The following is a 15,301-nucleotide window of genomic DNA, read 5'->3' as shown; positions in this document are numbered from 1 at the left end:
TTACATTGGTGGCATATACCAGCAGTAATTCCATCCCCAACAATTGATGTCTCATGAAATCCACAAAAACGGATCTACGGTTGGGGGCAATCACAAATGTCTGATACCTTTCCGCTCATGATGAATGGAATAACCGAAACGTTTAAAATAGTACGCAAATCAGACAAAGCCTTCCACTCACGTCAATGTGTGCAATGCATCTGTGTGTTCTGTTGGCTAAGGACAGTACGGAAAGGAGACATGACAGAGCTATGATTCATCGGCCGCTATGTTCGGTTAGATCAATACTGTTAGGCAGGGGTTCCAGGTCACTGGTGTAATGGGAACTGAATGCCTCTGCAGACCTTCCAGCAACTATTACGTTTAATTATCTCGATGCAACGCTTACATTTCAATTTCATATCTATTTTATGTCCATCGGAATTGGCATGGCTGGTCCACACAAGGGTCAAAATATTGATTTAAGAATCCTCTCTCAAATTCCTGCTCATGTTATCGACGTACAAAACAAAACAGTGCCACAGAAGAGCTTCGGGCAGGCTTCCAGAAGCCTATCCTTTCACGATTCCAAAAGTCCTTGACTGTGCTCTGGAAAAAAAATGTGTTTTCATACAGCGCATGTAAATATGATTGAATCTCTCTAGACATTTCTTGAGTTGTTTGCCCATCTTATTAACATTTGCAGTTATGTGGCAGAATATGAATCGGTACATCGTCTTGTTCAAAACTGCCAGCTTCCCTGCGTTAACCCTGCCCACAGCCAGTAATACCTAAACTAGCATAGCATAGGAATTCTATTCAGCAAGAAACCTTAATTGCATTTGGCAACCACTTTCTGAATAGAGCACAGAATAAACAGGGCTGTTTTAAATGGGGTTTTACATGATGTTTCAAGCAGCAACAGGAGGGCATCTGAATCTCCCACATATTGTGTTTGGAGAGCTGAAGGGGACACAACAGTGCAGGCTCTGCGGCGGGTATTACACCCACACTCTCTTACTGGTTCGATTAATGTTACGCCAGCCTCTCTGCTCATCACCCAATAGTGGGCTGTTATTCTGACAGCTCGATAATGGCCGCTAGTTCGGCTTGTCATGGCACAGAGAGCAGTAGTCGTTTTCGCAAGACACCGTGATATTTAAGCGTTCTGTGGCAGGACCTAATCTTTTTAGCATTTCACGATGTTAAAATCTATACGGAATTAGCATTCGCTGAGCCGACGTGGCTGGAAGCACAGCATGACATGTGCTTTGTTTAATAGTTGCCGAAAGGCTGACATTTATCACGACACGGAGTAGAATAATCTGTACTCCAGAAGAAAATGGCATAACCTGCTCAGTAAGAGTTTAAATATAACTGAAAAGACTTTTACTATGATTACCTTACAGAAAACCCAAAGGAAATCCATATATCTCTTGAGAAACATATGCTTAATGAATGCAAACAAAAGCAGTTAAGAGGAAGTTTTATTCTTCAAGGAGCCACAAGTGGCAGACTAGTGTCAGTACAAGATGCCACATTCCCGTTAATTGTTTGTTTGTGTGGCCATGTGTGTTGTCTAAAGGGAACTAAAATGTGTTCTGCGATACATTTTTCCATTTGGTGAATATACGAAACAACATATATCAACTGCTGTATATAAGCCTCACCATATGGATCCCAAAATAAATGAAAAACAAAGTCTTTCAAAACCTGATGAGAACCCTATCACCCGACCCGAAAGGTACCCAAACAAATTTACTCAGACCTGTGAACAGTTTGGTGATGGCCCTGTTCTGTCGGCGTGCTGAGCAGATGAGGAGGAGCCAGGGTGGGAAGAACTCATGGTGGCTGGCCAGAAGCTCAGCGATGGTTCTGGGGGTGCCTGAACCTGAAGACCTCTGTTCCCCCTCACCCAGCTGACAGCCTTCGTCAATAGAGTCTACCAGGAGGAAGAGGGCCTGCTGAGGCGGCTTGGCGCTCAAGAGTGGGAGGAGAACACACCTGTAGAGCAAAATAGAAGAGGAAAGATTTAGAAATCTCTCTGTGCACCTAACGCTTCCCACAGCAAGTTGATACTGTTGAGGAGAGGTGAGGATGAAAGTCCACCTACATCAAAAATTGATTTAATGTCAGTCTGTATCAAACGTTTGATTGTGTCTTAGAAACTTTCTCTCAATCAACAGTTTAACTTTCAGGCCCTTGACCTGCCTTCACAGTGCAAACGCAATCTCTAAAACTGAAACCCCTTTAGGGAATTTAAATCTGCAGTACAGACATCACTGCATATAGACTGTATAACACTGCATATAGACTGTATAACACTGCATTTAGACTGTATAACACTGCATATAGACTGTATTACACTGCATATAGACTGTACAACACTGCATATAGACTGTATTACACTGCATATAGACTGTACAACACTGCATATAGACTGTATTACACTGCATATAGACTGTACAACACTGCATATAGACTCAATCCTCTAGATTGTTTATTAGCCGTCTGCTGAGAGAAAATGTGAGAGAAAATAACTGAATTTCAATTGAAAACAGACCGAGCAGGTCCACATGATTCAAATGAAGACAATCCATGCTTACATGGACGACAACTGTCTGAAATAGTCAGGGAAATAATTTGAGAGTCGTTAAAAATCCCTGTCAGTGTTTGAGCCTACACACACACACACCCATTAAAACAGCCTGGATGCACTGTGAATAATGTACAGCATTAAACAACCAACACTCAGCTATACTCACAAACCCAAAGGGTTTAAAGGCTGTATCGACATAACATAAGCGTGCAAGCCAAAGGGAAAAGTGAAGATCCCATTTGCTGGAATGATAATGCCTAGTATGACTGCGTGCATAAATGCCATGATGTCAGCCCTCTATTTGTTCCCGTTATTTTCCAACCACATGTTTGTGCTGGCAAGACTTTAGTGCCTGTGTACAGAGCTGCTACCCCAACCTGATTCCTGTGTTGAAACTGTTATTTTGCTGTTGTAAATTCCCACCACCGCTAAAACAGCCCTTAGTTATGCATGCCCTCGCTGATCCCCAAATTAGAGTGTTTTAAATGTTACTTTAAGTCAGAATGCAATTCCAACGGCTCAGCAAACACTTTCTCAGCCAAACCTGCCCTCCAATCCTCTATTTTCCAGCAGCTCATTTTCTCAAGTGCAAGAAAGGGAGGGTAATGCGCAGTCATCAACCTTCAAGCTCCATCATTACATCGCACCATCTCAGAGAAAAATGGCTGATCGCTCTTTCTGACGACTGCAGCCCCACATCGAATCTGCAGTACAGGCAGGGAAACCAGCCAAGAGGAATGTCCATCTGCAGAGTTTGTGTGCTCCAAACTACTGCAGAGACGAACAAATTCACAGCGACAGCAATGCAGGCCTTGTTACGAGACAAAGAGCCATTCTTTCTCTAAAAATCAACTGCTTTCAGAACTGTTGACAACTGACTTTCCTGCAGGAAGGGGACAGGGGCCTGAAATGAACACAACAATGGGATGGGTGCCAGACTACCTTCCTAAGTACTTCAGCCTATGATGAGTGTATTTGTGACGCATCCTGTCCCTCAGACCTTAACACCAACTATTTGGGGCTTTTGTATTCCATCCTCAAAATATGCCAATAGCTGAGGCCCATTATCATTTTGGAAAGAAAGAGAACGTAAAACGAGCCTAATGCACCCGCCATCTGTTACGCTGCGGTCCCCATCTTCCACGGCCCGGCCACATTGTGCAAAGTGGGTTTCACTGTGATGTTTAGTGAAGATGTCTGGGCCGACAGTCAGCACTGGGCACCGTGCCCGCGTCTTACAAATCTACTGAGTCGCTTTTATGGAGTGGGCGCTGAGCCTGAAATTTCCCCCGTCATGCAATGGCGCAGGGAGACTGGCTCAAGTCCAATATACTGTACATGTCCGGCCATGACACCATTCTATTAATGGAGTAGAGCTGCAGGTGAGTCAACGACTCACTGCGGAGACCCCATTGAAAAGCAATAGCTATTAGCATTCCACAGTGCCACAGTGCAAAACAAACGACTCTTCATTAGGAGAATACATTTGAACGGGAGCACCTGGATTTCTTCCTTTAGAGAGTCCATTTAGCCTGCTCAGCTTCTTTGCAGAGTCAGGAGAGCTTAGCAGAAAAAGACTGTATGACAACAGTTGACTCATGCCCCATCAGGGGGGTAGACAGAGAAAAAGCAACCAGCCCCGAATTTGGAAAATGCATATTATTAATTTATACCATAAAGTGGAACTGACAGCATTTTAACTACTTTGTAGATATGAAACAAACAGACAATCACATCAGCCCAAAATATACAATTCCCAGTTTATGCTACAAAACCAACTTTATGAGGTTTTAAAATGAGGTTCTATTTGACTCAGCATTCCATGGCGTAGAGTTGGGCATTGTTTGCAGAATAGATGGATGCAGTACAATGCATGACTCATAATTCACCACAATACATTTTTTGGTAGTTCAACAAATATTGCTATCAGGTTGTAAATCACAGCTGGCCTGGTATATTATATGCTGCCTCCAGCCATTTGGGATTAAGTTCCAATGACTCAATATTTTGGAAAGAAAACCAACTAATGTGAATACAATTCAACTAGCAAGGGCAATGATCACAAGTCAGTCATAAACTAGCCTATTAGCCACATTATCCACTGATGTAACTATTTAATTAGCGAGCTAAAAACACTGCGTCTAACTTCAGCTAGATACTGTTAGCTGCTGGGGGATGTCATGTCGTTGGACGAGTGGCTGAATTTGTATCCCCATATAGTTCTTCTGTGGCTACAGCTAGAGTTACAGGTTGGTTAGTTAGTAAGAAATGTGGACTAATCAATAGGACTGTAAAGTTCCCAAATGTAAGAGGACTCCCGTGGTGTTTACATATTTGCAGAAATCCATTCAGCTGTGTTTTGTGGCTTTTGGCTGAATGCATTCTAATGATCTAATATATATATATATATATATATATATATATATATATATATATATATATATATATATATATATATATAGCGCTGCTATATATTTTTTTGTTTTTTTGTTTTAACCAGTCTTTTTGATCTGACATAAGAGGTTTATATTTACCAATACCACAAGTTGGTGTAGAGCAGCGTTTCCCAAACTCGATCATCAGGACCCCAAGTGGTTCACGTTTTGTTTTTTGCGCTAACACTACACCGCTGATTCAAATGATCAAAGCTTGATGATTAGTGAATCAGCTGTGTAGTTCTAGGTCAAAAACAAAAACGTGCACCCCGTGGGATCCCGAGGACCAAGTTTGGGAAACTCTGGTGGAGAGGAAATCATGCATGTAGTAGAAAAACTCAATAAAAAAATCATTAGTGTAGGTGAAAAAATAAGTGAACCCCAAGATGTAGTGGTTAAATCAAGTAGGTAAGTAGAATCAGGTGGGTAAATAATGAACCAATCAAAGGAGAGATCATTAGGATTAGAGTTTGGGGCGAGACTCTGATAAATTGAGATCAGAAACCTGGTCAGTTTGGCGTGACCCATCCAGGTGAATGCAAAGCACACCATGCCGAGAGGAAAGCATATCTCAGAGGACATCAGGACGAGGGTAGTGAGGTCACATCAGTCTAGGGAAGGCTATAAAATCATCTCAAAAAGATTTGAGCTCCATCAGTCCACTTTTGACAAATGGAAAAAGGAGAGCATTTACAATGACAGCAACTCAGCCTAGAAGTGGACACCCTTCCAAAATATCCCCAAGAGCCTCAAGAACAATAGTAAATAAGGTAAAAGCCAACCCAAACATAACATCTAGAGATTTGCAGACCTCCCTTGCTGCATCTCCGGTAACTGAGCTTCAACAATAAGAACACTGAACCAAAATGCTATTCATGGGAGGGTTTCTAGGAAAAAGCCTCTGCTGTCAAAAAAGAACCAAACGGCCCATTTGAACTTTGTCAGAGACCACCTGGAGAAACCTGAAGGTTTCTGGAAGTCCATTCTCTGGACCGATGAGTTCATATACAGTGGGGCAAAAAAGTATTTAGTCAGCCACCAATTGTGCAAGTTCTCCCACTTAAAAAGATGAGAGGCCTGTAATTTTCATTATAGGTACACTTCAACTATGACAGACAAAATGAGAAGAAGAAAATCCAGAAAATCACATTGTAGGATTTTTTATGAATTTATTTGCAAATTATGGTGGAAAATAAGTATTTGGTCAATAACAAAAGTTTATCTCAATACTTTGTTATATACCCTTTGTTGGCAATGACAGAGGTCAAACATTTTCTGTAAGTCTTCACAAGGTTTTCACACACTGTTGCTGGTATTTTGGCCCATTGCAGATCTCCTCTAGAGCAGTGATGGTTTGGAGCTGTTGCTGGGCAACACGGACTTTCAAATCCCTCCAAAGATGTTCTATGGGGTTGAGATCTGGAGACTGGCTAGGCCACTCCAGGACCTTGAAATGCTTCTTACGAAGCCACTCCTTCGTTGCCCGGGCGGTGTGTTTGGGATCATTGTCATGCTGAAAGACCCAGCCACGTTTCATCTTCAATGCCCTTGCTGATGGAAGGAGGTTTTCACTCAAAATCTCACGATACATGGCCCCATTCATTCTTTCCTTTACACGGATCAGTCGTCCTGGTCCCTTTGCAGAAGAACAGTCCCAAAGCATGATGTTTCCACCCCCATGCTTCACAGTAGTATGGTGCTCTTTGGATGCAACTCAGCATTCTTTGTCCCCCAAACACGACGAGTTGAGTTTTTACCAAAAAGTTATATTTTGGTTTCATCTGACCATATGACATGCTCCCAATCTTCTTCTGGATCATCCAAATGCTCTCTAGCAAACTTCAGACGGGCCTGGATATGTACTGGCTTAAGCAGGGGGACACGTCTGGCACTGCAGGATTTGAGTCCCTGGCGGCGTAGTGTGTTACTGATGGTAGGCTTTGTTACTTTGGTCCCAGCTCTCTGCAGGTCATTCACTAGGTCCCCCTGTGTGGTTCTGTGATTTTTGCTCACCGTTCTTGTGATCATTTTGACCCCACGGGGTGAGATCTTGTGTGGAGCCCCAGATCGAGGGAGATTATCAGTGGTCTTGTATGTCTTCCATTTCCTAATAATTGCTCCCACAGTTGATTTCTTCAAACCAAGCTGCTTAGCTATTGCAGATTCAGTCTTCCCAGCCTGGTGCAGGTCTACAATTTTGTTTCTGGTGTCCTTTGACAGCTCTTTGGTCTTGGCCATAGTGGAGTTTGGAGTGTGACTGTTTGAGGTTGTGGACAGGTGTCTTTTATACTGATAACAAGTTCAAACAGGTGCCATTAATACAGGTAACGAGTGGAGGACAGAGGAGCCTCTTAAAGAAGAAGTTACAGGTCTGTGAGAGCGAGAAATCTTGCTTGTTTGTAGGTGACCAAATACTTATTTTCCACCATAATTTCCTACAATGTGATTATCTGGATTTTTTTTCTCATTTTGTCTGTCTTAGTTGAAGTGTACCTATGATGAACATATTTTTAAGTGGGAGAACTTGCACAATTGGTGGCTGACTAAATACTTTTTTGCCCCACTGTATATATTTTTAAATAACATAGTTTTGATGTCTTTACTGTAATTTTACAATGTAGAAAATAGTAAAAATAAAGAATAACCCTTGAATGAATAGGTGTTTCCAAACTTTTGACTGGTACTGTACTTGTTTTCTCAGCTTGTCATTGGTCAAAGACTACAAAACAAAACCAACAGGAATCATTAAGCAAATACTTAAATGCAGAAAATAATGTATGTGGTAAATACAGGCTTGGGAGATCTTATACATGTTGTTCTATGAGTTAATATCAGTCAGTTACCATGAGCTTTATGAATGATCCTTGTTTTGGTTACATAAATGCTTCAAAATTCACAAGTGACGTTAGCTAATGAAGATGATCTCATAGAACAACACGTATAAGATCTCCTAAGCCTGTGTTTACCGCAGACCTTAGTTTCTACATTTATTTCCCCCATAGGCTTTGGCCAACGAGCCATGGCGGAGTTAGCCTCCGTTAGTGCCTACAAAAAGACACCATTACTATTGCTCTCTAGGAGACTTCAGCTGAATGCTTCATAAACAAATGAAGGACTTTTCACCTTGCATGTATACAGAGGTGAATTGGTAACTATGCTGGAATGAACAACACTAGCATTTTGTCAAAGAGGAGTCAAGAAAGTACAGCAAAGCATTTAGCGTATAAAGCAATGGGGATCTCAGACATGTCAACATTTCTAAAGCTCAAACAACTGCATCTCCACAACCCACAAGTCTCTGCAAGTAGAAAACCATTTCTGACATTTTCTGATAAACTGCACAGTTTATCAAGATCTTTTTTTTTTGGCATTAAGCTATTCTGCCCACAATTCATATCTCCATGGGATTCCCCCCTCCTCCCTGCAGTAGCAAGGAGTCATGGATTGGTTGACTGGATTTACTGAATGTGGGCTTTTAGACAAAGCGTTTTTCTCCAGAAGGAAGACTAAATGTATGTATAAATGGCTACTACAACTTAGCAGTAACTTGACTCAAGGTGAAAATGGCAAACGAGGTGGCTACAACTTAGCAGTAACTTGATTCAAGGTGAAAACGGCAAATTAGTTGGCGACAACTTAGCAGTAACTTGAGTCAAGGTGAAAACGGCTAATTAGTTGGCTTACAGACAGACAAAGGGGGGAATCTGGTAATGAGTTGATGGATGTTGCAAAATCTATTTTCTGCAGACATCCTAGAAAAGGGAGAGGTCTAGAGCTGTCGTAAACAGTGCTCTAGAGACAGTTCATGCAATACAAGGTAAAGGACAGGAGTGGTTAGCCTATACAATTCAATAACCTACACAAAAACAACGTATTTTGTTCTTTGGAATTCATCTATTTCAAACAAAGCAACAAAAAAACTAAACATGACTCTAAACATGACAACTAAACATGCCTCCAATTTGGCATAACCAGAAAATGTATTTAAATGTTGTGGGGGTTAGTTGATTGATCACAAACAGGTTTATTCCCTACACTAACCCCTGAAATGATATACATTTCTTTTTTTTTGTTATTTAAAAAAAATAATTACCCCTTTTTCTCCCCAATTTCATGATATCCAATTGTTTTAGTAGCTACTATCTTGTCTCATTGCTACAACTCCCGTACAGGCTCGGGAGAGACGAAGGCTGAATGTCATGCGTCCTCCGATACACAACCCAACCAGTCGTACTGCTTCTTAACACAGCGCGCCTCCAACCCGGAAGCCAGCCGCACCAATGTGTCAGAGGCTACACCGTGCACCTGGCAACCTTGGCTAGCGCGCACTGCGCCCGGCCCGCCACAGGAGTCGCTGGTGCGCGATGAGGCAAGGAGATCCCTACCGACCAATCCCTCCCTAACCCGGACGATGCTAGGCCAATTGTGCGTCGCCCCACGGACCTCCCGGTCGCGGCCGGTTACGACAGAGCCTGGGCGCGAACCCAGGGACTCTGATGGCACAGCTGGCGCTGCAGTACTGCGCCACCCGGGAGGCCATGATATACGTTTCTAAGTGGTAAGGTGTGCATTCCCGGCCAGGCTGCCCACTGGCCCACTGGCCAACAATGTCAGTGGGATCTGAAATTTCCTCCTGCCAACTCCCAGACCAATTTTCTTTTAACATTTGATTAAACCTTTATTTTGACAGGGAGTCAATGCTGACACCCAATGTCTCTTTTCCAGATGATCCCTGTATAGCACCACAATACACATCAAAATACAATAAACACGTGAAACTACACATTCATATACACACTAAACTAGACGTTATTATACAGAACAACACACAAAAAGCTTAACAAAATCATAAAAAAACAGACACATTCTTCAGTAAAAAACTTCCCTAAGATCCGTCTGAAATGCCCTAGAGGCACCAATTCCTTCCATTTTAAAGTGCATTGTATATCATTCCACACGCAACGGATCTACCTAACTCCCTAGACGTCAAAGGAGTCTCCAGAGTGAATCAACCCTGTGAACGGGTTTGATCACTTTTCATTTTAAATCTTAACAGTGATGTTAGGTGAGTCGGAAGTTTGTGGAGCAGGCCTTCGTAGATAAAAAGAGTGTAATGATGTGATCTACGTGACTTCAGAGCGGTCCAGACAATCTTTTGGTAAAGAATACAGTGATGAGTGATGAAACTGTCTCCAGTGATAAAACGGCATCCAGGGCTTTAATAGTAGAGGCAGATTCACTTTGATAAATAGTATCACCATAACCAAGAACAGGTGGAAAGGTTGACTGCACAATCTGCTTCCTGCTGACGAGAGAGAGACCAGATCTGTTTCTGTTCAAAAAAGCCCACTTTAAATCTTAGTTTCTTAACCTCCTACCCCTATGTATATACTTCTGTTAAAATTGGACTCTGGGACACGCTACACAGTACACACACGGCATGGTATATGTCTGACGAAGCAGCCTGTGGGGGCAATGAGAGGGTCTCCTGTATTTCATCCTGATGAGGACACACAAGAAAACATCATGTTCCAGACAAAGCATATGCAACTTCCTTCCCTCCCATTCACTCCAGTCAGCGCGAGACAGAAGTAGGCATATCCCACACGGCATTGCCGAATTGACATCCTCTGAAAGCACAACAAAAATTCTGCCGGGGCTTTCATTTCACATCACTTAGCGACCCTCCCCGTATCTGAATATGTGCAGCCAGCAGCTCAGTTAACATTTAATATGTTCGTCATGCAAACACACAAAGGGGATCCGATGAACGTGTTTGGGCTATTTGTTGTCATAACACCCACTCCCATACCCACCGCCCCTGTATGCCAAGTTAAAGCGACGTGGACAGGGGGGCTGGCTCCAGAATGCTGAGTCATAGCTGCAGCCACTGAGACCGTCTCTCTGGCTGTCTGGGGCTGAGCCTGACACGCCACAGCGGCATCCTTTAAAACGTGGCCTAATCTGCAGTGAGTCTTCCGCAGCCGTGCACCACATGAAGGGCGCGCGGCACTTTCATCTTCGATTAGCATCCTCTTCTTTCCCCCCGACTACCCCTCTGCAGTCCCCAACCTTCTAGGCAACAGTACAATAAGTACTGCAAAGTACAATAAGTACTACAAAGTACAAAAACAGAGTACAGGTACTGATCCAACTTTACAAGAACTGTGCCTTTATAATGATGTATTTCGACGGTAGGCAGATACATAGTTGCACCTGTTTGTGACATGCAAATAAGCTCAGAGTAAAGATGCATTTTTCAGGATACCAGCGATGTTATGGTGAATTGCATCAGACGATCATGACACAGGATTGTGAAGTTAGGACAATCATATACCATGAACATAAGTGTCAGCAGAGTTTCAATACATCCAGATCACTATCCATCATTTATGGAGTTTATGAATGTTGATGTTATTAATAACATCTGAAGCTTCAACTACAGTAGACGAAAAGCAGCATATTGCTGTCAATGTGATTTGTAAAGGCTAGCAACAAACTTGTCATCGCCTTCAGTCCTTGCATGTAAAAAGCTTTGGAACAGTAGCTTGCTATGCTAGCTGTAGGCCTATGTATTTAACAATGTTTTTTATTTGGAGCACATATAGAACATTTGGAAAAGCCACAATCAACTTTCAAAGCAAAAGGGTCATAAAGGCAAGAACGCAGACAGAATTCTGACAAGAAACTCAAACCTGGTTTTCAGATTCAAGCCATGAACACGCTACAAGCTCCCTTTGCTACCACGCACAGATTTGCCTGGCAGTTATTCAAACAACTGCACGCCCATTTGAAAATTAGACTTACAAACAAACCCCAAAAGCTCTCACCTAAACAAAAAAGTAATCTCCCCTCTCAGCACATTTCCCAGTGCCTTCAGCTTTTAGAGTGCCCACATGACTGAGTTAATTCCACCTATTTATGTGTGCTCTTTTGTCCCGAGGAAAAAAATACATGTTGGGGAGAGAGAGACTGTTGTTGGATAGTTTCAAACAAGGCCACATTTAATTACACTGCTAGTGCTCTAGTCAAAACATGGTAGAGGCCATTAATAGAGGGAAAGCATATTGTAGTTAGATCCCCTCCCTCCCAGGTTTTCATGTTGCCGTTGTTCCTATCCAAGATATCCTATTCGAGATATAGCTTACTCTGGTGACTAGAAAAGTACACAATGGTGAATGGAGAGGATGGCAGTGCATAGGATGGAGATGTCAACCAACGTCTGAACCAGGTTTATTGCATTGACACACAACCGATGATTACGATCAACATACACGCTTGTTTGACTTTGACGAGGAATTTGGTTAAACTCTCTGGTATTCACAAGACTGGTGGAAAAATCTGTCGACGTGCCCTTGAGCAAGACACTTAACCCTAATTGCTCCTGTAAGTCACTCTGGATAAGAGCATCAGTTAAATGACAAAAATGTAACAAATGAACACACTCTTTTTCATTTATTGATCGAGAATATATCCTAGTTATTGGAACACGTTCACCTGAGATGAGTTTTCCGCCCACTGTGAAATGATATCCCTAAAGTCAATTAGGGTAACCATCATTTTGGAAGAATACTAAACTTTTTCTATATTCCTCCATTACTTGCGTTGCCTATTGTAAATGCCAGTCCGCAAAAATAAAGCGGAGGATTTTGGCTTGGCTACAGATCTTCCACATTCCAACGTTCTGCAACCTGACAACATCTAGTAGATTGCCAAGGGGCCGTGAGATTATTTGTGTACAACAGTATCCACGACACTTTTACACCTGAGATGGTGATAAGAAATTCTTCAGAGTTCATATTTACTCCCCAAACAAAAGGCTGTGATCTTCATTGGATAAGAATTCTGTATGTTGTCCACCAAGTCTGAACCAAATCTCAAGCGGTGAAGAAATACCCTTGTTTGGGCCATGACTAGTTGGTGATGCAGTCTGTGAGAAGCACTCCATTCCTTTGACAGTGACCAGAAATGGACCTCTGTATTTCCACAGGTTGTCCATGTCCCCATGTTAACCTGTCTTCAATCTCAAAGTTCACAGTCAAGTCCCAGGCATCAATAGTGCCTTATTACTATACTAACTGACACAGGGCTACTTCCTCAACTTCCGTTGGGAAAGGCGTATAACCCAAGGGAAATCAATGAGTCTGTTGACTATTTAAAAATGATTTACCTCACTGAACGTTTGACCTACTTTCCCAGTGTGTGATGTAGAGATGGTGCAATAAGCATCACCAGATGGCCAGACATGAGGCATGTGTGTTCAACACTGCATTCCATCCCATGTGTGTAATAGTATAGACTGGCTGACCCATCCCATGTGTGTAATAGTACAGACTGGCTAATTCATCAAATGTATGTAATAGTATAGACTGGCTAACCCATCCCATCTATGTAATAGTATAGACTGGCTAATTCATCTCATGTATGTAATAGTATAGACTAGCTAACCCATCCCATCTATGTAATAGTATAGACTTGCTAACCCATCCCATCTATGTAATAGTACAGACTGGCTAACCCATCCCATCTATGTAATTGTATAGACTGGCTAACCCATCCCATCTATGTAATAGTATAGACTGGCTAACCCATCCCATCTATGTAATAGTATAGACTGGCTAACCCATCCCATGTATGTAATAGTATAGACTGGCTAACCCATCCCATCTATGTAATAGTATAGACTGGCTAATTCATCCCATGTGTGTAATAATATAGACTGGCTAATCCATCCCATGTATGTAATAGTATAGACTGGCTAATCCATCCCATGTATGTAATAGTATAGACTGGCTAATTCATCCCATGTATGTAATAGTATAGACTGGCTAATTCATCCCATGTATGTAATAGTATAGACTGGCTAATTCATCCCATGTATGTAATAGTATAGACTGGCTAATTCATCCCATGTATGTAATAGTATAGACTGGCTAATTCATCCCATGTATGTAATAGTATAGACTGGCTAATTCATCCCATGTATGTAATAGTATAGACTGGCTAACCCATCCCATCTATGTAATAGTACAGACTGGCTAACCCATCCAATCTATGTATTAGTATAGACTGGCTAACCCATCCCATCTATGTAATAGTATAGACTGGCTAACCCATCCCATCTATGTAATAGTATAGACTGGCTAATTCATCCCATGTATGTAATAGTATAGACTAGCTAACCCATCCCATCTATGTAATAGTATAGACTTGCTAACCCATCCCATCTATGTAATAGTATAGACTGGCTAACCCATCCCATCTATGTAATAGTATAGACTGGCTAACCCATCCCATGTATGTAATAGTATAGACTGGCTAACCCATCCCATCTATGTAATAGTATAGACTGGCTAATTCATCCCATGTGTGTAATAATATAGACTGGCTAATCCATCCCATGTATGTAATAGTATAGACTGGCTAATCCATCCCATGTATGTAATAGTATAGACTGGCTAATTCATCCCATGTATGTAATAGTATAGACTGGCTAATTCATCCCATGTATGTAATAGTATAGACTGGCTAATTCATCCCATGTATGTAATAGTATAGACTGGCTAATTCATCCCATGTATGTAATAGTATAGACTGGCTAATTCATCCCATGTATGTAATAGTATAGACTGGCTAATTCATCCCATGTATGTAATAGTATAGACTGGCTAACCCATCCCATCTATGTAATAGTACAGACTGGCTAACCCATCCAATCTATGTATTAGTATAGACTGGCTAACCCATCCCATCTATGTAATAGTATAGACTGGCTAACCCATCCCATCTATGTAATAGTATAGACTGGCTAATTCATCCCATGTGTGTAATAATATAGACTGGCTAATCCATCCCATGTATGTAATAGTATAGACTGGCTAATCCATCCCATGTATGTAATAGTATAGACTGGCTAATTCATCCCATGTATGTAATAGTATAGACTGGCTAATCCATCCCATGTATGTAATAGTATAGACTGGCTAATTCATCCCATGTATGTAATAGTATAGACTGGCTAATTCATCCCATGTATGTAATAGTATAGACTGGCTAATTCATCTCATGTATGTAATAGTATAGACTGGCTAATTCATCCCATGTATGTAATAGTATAGACTGGCTAATTCATCCCATGTATGTAATAGCATAGACTGGCTAATTCATCCCATGTATGTAATAGTATAGACTGGCTAACCCATCCCATCTATGTAATAGTACAGGCTGGCTAACCCATCCAATCTATGTATTAGTATAGACTGGCTAACCCATCCCATCTATGTAATAG

General features: G+C 41.7%; 1 protein-coding gene across 2 annotated transcripts in view; it reads right to left on the bottom strand.

Moving 5' to 3' along the window:
• LOC110488887 (ankyrin repeat domain-containing protein 50) overlaps positions 1 to 15,301 on the bottom strand; it is a 47,394-nt gene that overhangs the window by 15,813 nt on the left and 16,280 nt on the right. For both annotated transcript variants that reach the window (XM_021561329.3, XM_021561330.3), the window contains exon 3: positions 1,748 to 1,983. In XM_021561329.3, coding sequence (XP_021417004.1) covers positions 1,748 to 1,983 — 236 coding nt within the window. The remainder of the gene's footprint in view (positions 1 to 1,747; positions 1,984 to 15,301) is intronic.

The sequence above is a fragment of the Oncorhynchus mykiss genome, chromosome 14, assembly GCF_057628025.1.
Source record: "Oncorhynchus mykiss isolate SJ-2025 chromosome 14, ASM5762802v1, whole genome shotgun sequence".
Classification (NCBI taxonomy): domain Eukaryota; kingdom Metazoa; phylum Chordata; class Actinopteri; order Salmoniformes; family Salmonidae; genus Oncorhynchus; species Oncorhynchus mykiss.
The sequence above is the reverse complement of the archived record's forward strand: the minus strand, read 5'-3'. Positions and strand labels throughout refer to the sequence as shown.